At 43.0% G+C, this 6,037-nt stretch overlaps 1 protein-coding gene across 1 annotated transcript in view; it reads left to right on the top strand.

The window, feature by feature from the left end:
- The window catches only part of LOC109851456 (NADP-dependent glyceraldehyde-3-phosphate dehydrogenase), a 6,640-nt gene continuing 6,141 nt past the window's right edge, over window positions 5,539-6,037 (top strand). Inside the window, 3 exon segments of the mRNA XM_020421589.1 lie at window positions 5,539-5,748; window positions 5,750-5,846; window positions 5,980-6,037. The exon segment at window positions 5,980-6,037 is cut by the window's right edge and continues 94 nt beyond it. Coding sequence (XP_020277178.1) covers window positions 5,701-5,748; window positions 5,750-5,846; window positions 5,980-6,037 — 203 coding nt within the window. The 5' untranslated portion in view covers window positions 5,539-5,700.

Here is a 6,037-nt window from a genome sequence, read left to right on the forward strand (position 1 = left end):
TATCACTCTTAGCCAGTTTGATTTTAGACCCGAGATTGGAGTAACCAGTGCATTTTTGGGAGCTGTGACAGTGCAGCCATCTTGGAGTGACAGAGTTGTCAGAGCTCAGTTGGGAGACTCTTGGATTCAAATCCGAAAGGAGGAGATTTCCAAAGAACCTAAGACTGATTGGACCATCGGAGCTGACGGAGGTCTACGGATGAAGGGTAGATTGGTTATGCCAGCCAGCGCAGAGCTGAAAAGGGAGTTATCTGATGAGGCACACCGTACTCGGTACACAGTGCATCCAGGAACCACCAAGATGTACAAGGATTTGAAGAGACAATTCTGGTGGAGCGGTATGCGTAGAGAGATTGCAGACTATTTGGAAAGATATTTTACCTGTCAGCAGGTGAAGGCAGAGCATCAGAGACCGGCAGGGACACTTTAGCCTTTACCCATCCTAGAGTGGGAGTGGGCAGACATTTCCATGGATTTTATTGTGGGGTTGCCGAAGTCGAAGAAGGGGAATGATTCGGTTTGGATGATTGTGGACCGATTGTCGAAGTCGGCCCATTTCATTCCGGTGGGGACTACCTATACTGCCGAGGCATATGCGAGGATATTTATCCGGGAGATAGTACGACCTCATGGAGTTCCGGACACGAATTTATCGGATCAAGGTTCGGTGTTCACTTCACATTTTTGGAGGAGTTTCCAGGACTCATTTGGTAGCAGGCTATCTTATAGCAGCGTATTCCACCCCCAGACGGATGGTCAGACGGAGAGGGTGAATTAGGTGTTGGAGGACATGTTGCGGGCATGCATCATTGACTTCCAAGGCAGCTGGGAGGATCATATTCCACTGGTAGAGTTTGCTTATCACAACAGTTATCAAGCGACGATCGGTATGACCCCGTATGAGGCATTGTACGGGAGGCCCTGTAGATCGCCGATATGTTGGGCGGAGCTAAAGGACAGTTTGATGCTTGGGTCAGAGCTAGTGAGGCAGACTACCGAGAAGGTAGCATTGATCAGGGGGCGGATTCTAACCGCTCAGAGCCGACAGAAGGGTTATGCAGATAAGAGGCGAAAACCCTTGGAGTTTCAGGTGGGAGATAGCCATGCTGAAGGTATCGCCTATGAAAGGCGTACAACGATTTGGACGACAGGGGAAAGTTGAGCTGAGATATATTGGACCGTTTTGCATTTTGGAGCATATTAGAGCTATTTCATATGGACTAGACTTTCCAGCACCGATGTCTAGTGTACATAAAGTATTTCATATTTTAAAGAAACAATTACATGTTGAAGAGCAACAGCGAGTGTTGAACGCATCGGAGATTTAGCTTCAGGTTGATTTGACTATGATCGAAATCCCAGTTTGTATACTTGCTAGAGAAGACAAGAAATTTAGAAACAAGATATTTTTCCCTTGGTGAAAATTCAGTGGAATCGGAAAGGAGTTGAGGAGGTTTCTCGGGAGCGCGAGGAGGATATACATCGCGACTACCCACAATTTGTTTGATCAAGTAAATTAAATTTTTGTATGTCTTATTTATGGCTTATGGTTACCTGTATGTTGATGTTTATACTTAACACTAAAATGAGGGTATTAACACTTATCTCCTAAGTACTTGGAACATATGGTATATATATGAGGGGTTCCTTGTTTGGATTTTTCGCTCGATGTACTTGTTCCATTTAATTAGGGGTTAAGTGGGGGTATTCACATTTTTGATGGTTAAGTGTAGACATCGAAGATGATTTTCGAGAACGTGAATATGTTATGCTGCGCGACTTCCGGTACCTATTGAGGAAGTGTATTGATTTATGTGTACGATTATTTGTGTGGTTATATTTTGATTTAACGCTAGAATGAGGATATTTACGCTTAATTCTTAATCTTTTGGAACACATGGTATATAAATGGGGGGTTCCTTGTTTGGATTTTTTCGCCCGATGTACTAGTTCCACTAGATTAGGATTTGAGCGAGAATGTTATCATTTTAGATCGTTAAGTATAAATATTCTATATGTTCATCTAGAAATTCATATTTCGAGATGCGTATGATTTCCGAATTTCGAGGACGAAATTCTTTTAAGGGGGGAAGAATGTAAAACCCCGAAAATTTTATAATAAATATATGTGAATTATTAATAGTGAATAATTCTCTTATGAGGAATAATCATGTATATATATCAAATATGTATATTTATCAGTGTTTGGGAACCCAGCAGGTGTTTACAAGTGAGAGAAACCAAGTGTGAAGGCCAGTAGGTGAAATGCCTAGCAGCAGGCATTTTGTGCTGCGCGGTCGACCGACACGGTCGACCGTGGCGGTCGACCGCGTCGGTCGACCGAACAGCAATCTGAGAGTTTTCTCAGTTCGGGTTCAAACGGGTTTCGGGTCGAGTTTGTGAGTTGGTATATATGCTACTGTTCACGAGAGAGCCTCTGGGAGTTCTGAAATCAAAACCCTAGCCCCCTCTCTCTTCCCTTAAACCCTAATCTTCTCTATTGGTGATTTGGGAACAGTTCTTGAGGATTTGCAGCAGCTCTTAGTGAGATCCAGCGAAGGAAAGCGTTCTCCTTCAGTTTCAGCGATCCGTTGCTCACCAAAGGCGAGTATCATCTCGCCCAATCCCTCACCCCTATTTTCTATGGTTTTATTTTGATTTTTCATGAGTTTTTGAAGAGCCCAACAAGTATTTTCGTATAAAAAAAGAGTTCTTTACATTATAGATTGCAAGAATCGATATTTTAGTTTATGAAAGTTCACCAAAGTTTTGTCCAATAAAAATCTAGATCTGAGTTTTCTTAAACAAGAGCTTAACCATATTTTACTGTCATTTAAAACGTTTCCAATTTGTTTCTCCTGTATTTTGAAATATTGGGAATATGGATTTCATGCTTGAGACTAGCTATATTTTCCCAGAACTTTAGAACTCTTGTTATTGTAGAAATTTTGTAAATTTTATTTCAGGTTTCGAGCTGACAGAAACCCAAATTTGGGTTTCTGTCCGCTCGGCGGTCGACCGCTGGGCTCGTTTTGGAGCTGCGGTCGACCGCAAAGCCTCATCGGTCGACCGCGACGCTCTGTCGGTCGACCGCGAGGTCGCAGCGGTCGACCGACAGAACGTATCAGAGAGCGGTTGACCGGTGCGGTCGACCGCCGCACTCTCTATTGCATTTTCCCTGTTTTGTACATTTTTGAATATTTGTTCAGGTTCGAGTGATTTCCTGGACTATCTGACATTGGTATTTGGTCTTACTATGTACCCAGGCATGATAGAAGACCTGAGGGTACCAATTATGGATATATACACTGTTTTGACTGTGAATTGATATAGGTAGATTTCACTATGTATCCCAGTGATATTTTCACCATTTTAGTCCTCGTGTTGGACTAAAATCCACAGTTCTCGTGTTGGACAAGCATTACCTCTTAGTCCTCGTGTTGGACATGCATAGCTATTTTAATCCTCGTGCTGGATATGCATTACCATCCGGTCCATGCGTTGGATAACGGTCACACCCGGTCCATGCGTTGGACAACGGTCACATCCGGTCCATGCGTTAGACAACGGTCACACCCGGTCCATGCGTTGGACAACGGTCACATCCGGTCTATGCGTTGGACAACGGTTATATTCAGTCCATGAGTTGGACGTTTAATTTATATAGTCTATGTTTTGGACACTTAATCATTTTCTGACATGTCACTCATGTGAGTTTATGTCATAACACTTATGTAAATCTCGATATGATATTCATGTAAGTAATAACATGATGTTCATGTTAGCTATGGTATGGCACTGTATTTTTGCTCTGAGATTCGCTGTATTTCTTTTATTATTGTTTTCTGTACTAGAACCTCAGGTCTGGTGTTTAGAGATTTACAATTTGAGATACAAAGTATATACATGAGGGTTTCCTTGTTTGGATTATTTCGCTCGACGTACCTATGCTCGTGTTGTAAATTTTTAAATACGAAAACCCTCTTTAATAAGATAAATGATTTTAGATCTATTATATACTCACTGTATTTTCTTATACAACGAGCCCTGTTCCCTTGGGGTTGGTTGTGATGTTACTCGCTAGCGCTTTGACGCTCGTTGTCCCTCCCCCTTTCAGGTAACGAGCCAGGAGCCCGGAGAGTCGCAGGTTGATGGCGACACACTTTAGTGTTCAGCTGTCTATTTTAGCTATGTTTTATTTTGGAGTTCTACAGTAGTTTTGTGTTTAGACATTCGAGAGTATTGTTCTAGAAGTTGTAAAGGTTGTGTGCCTTATTTCCTTTTTGTCGGATATTTGTATTTGAGACTTGATGAGTATTCCAGTTTATCTACTCGGATCTTGACCATGTATTTCTGTGCGTTGGACGATGAGATATTTATGTGACTATTATCATTTCATCAGCATTTCTTGTATTATCTTTTACCTGTTTTGTACCTACACCATGACTATTATCATTTCATCAGCATTTCTTGTATTATCTTTTACCTGTTTTGTACCTACACCAGTTGTTGACTCTACTAGATAGATGTTAATTGTGATGGTGAAACATGTTATTGCACGGTGTGGTGCATGGCAGGTTTGACATTCTTGGTTTCACCTTGGACTACAGCCTTGTGTGAACCCAGGGGCGTCACAGGGCTGTTACACCCGATTAATGGGGCAATTAAGCCTCTATTAATGAGCGGATTAAGGGGCGGTTACACCCCAAAATCCCTTATAAATAGCTAAAAATTCGGCTTAGTTCGGGGCGGCTTCGGATCCTCTTTTCGGCAGCAAAGAAGGGATTTTTTTGGGCAGATCATCAAAAGGGCTTGAATCTTTTAGAGATCGACATTTTTCCTCTGCAACCGAAGGTCTTCTTCTGCAACAGAGATCTTTGAAGCGTTCTCCCTTGGCTTACAAACCGATTTTCGGTTTAAATTAACTCTTTTACAGAGTTTTAAACTCATTCTGAGTTCTTAAACTCGTCAAGAATTCTGTTCAACTTGCCACGCAAGTTCTCCTCAATATCAAGTCAAGAGGAAGATATCGTGTTCCAACGAGGTGAAACGTCGGATTGTCAACGGGATACAAGGATCTGAACTCCCATCGACACCAAGAAGAACCCAGGTTAAGCAAAGGGAAAGATCTCTGTCGATTTTTCTCTCTTTTGTAAATCGAGAATCCGATACAAGAAGATTGTAATTTCTTTTGTAATTTTTTTTTAAGGTCTGTTAGAGAGAATAATACAAATTCGTTTTCTCATTTCTTTTTTCAATTTTCCCACCAGACGGGGGCTCATTACTTTGCGTGACATAATCGGGAAAATTAAAAATTAAAAGGGCCGGATTATTATTTTTATTAAAAAAAAAGGCACAAAAATTCAGGGGCTTCTCCACGAGCCTCGACCTCAAAACAAGGATAATCGCCCCCCTTAAGAAACCGGTGGCTCCCCCGGTAATTACGGTGGATAACTAAGCCCCTCTTGCCAACCCCTCCCAACCACAACGCCCTTCCCTTCGCTGTCCCAATGAGAAAACATGATCCTCCCGCTGGCCCACCACGACCCCAACCTCTGGCTCCCATTCTCCCCTCTACATAACAATAACAATAATAATAAGCCACACCATCGTCATCACCACCCCCTGCCCGCTCTACCCACCCCGTCTCGTCCTTTAAGATTCGTGCCACGGCGGGTTGCTCAACCGGGCCGTCAGATCATGGCGGGAACCGGCGTTTTCGAGGACATCATCGATCAGGAGGTGTACAAAGTACTACGCCGACGGCGAGTGGAGGAGGTCGAGCTCCGGGAAGTCGTTTTCCATCGTCAACCCCACCACCAGGAAGCCAGAGTACAGAGTCCAAGGTACGTAGATTCTCGTATCACTTACGCTCCCCGGATTCCCAAACCCTGATTATAACTTGGGCTAATTTTGCGTTTGAAAATTGTTTTTTCGACTAATTAACGATTTTTGTTGTTTTGGTTTGGGTGGGGACAGCATGCACGCAGGAGGAGGTGAACAGGGTGATGGCGGCCGCGAAGGAGGCGCAGAGGGC

Source organism: Asparagus officinalis, chromosome 8 (genome assembly GCF_001876935.1).
Source record: "Asparagus officinalis chromosome 8, Aspof.V1, whole genome shotgun sequence".
NCBI classification, from domain to species: domain Eukaryota; kingdom Viridiplantae; phylum Streptophyta; class Magnoliopsida; order Asparagales; family Asparagaceae; genus Asparagus; species Asparagus officinalis.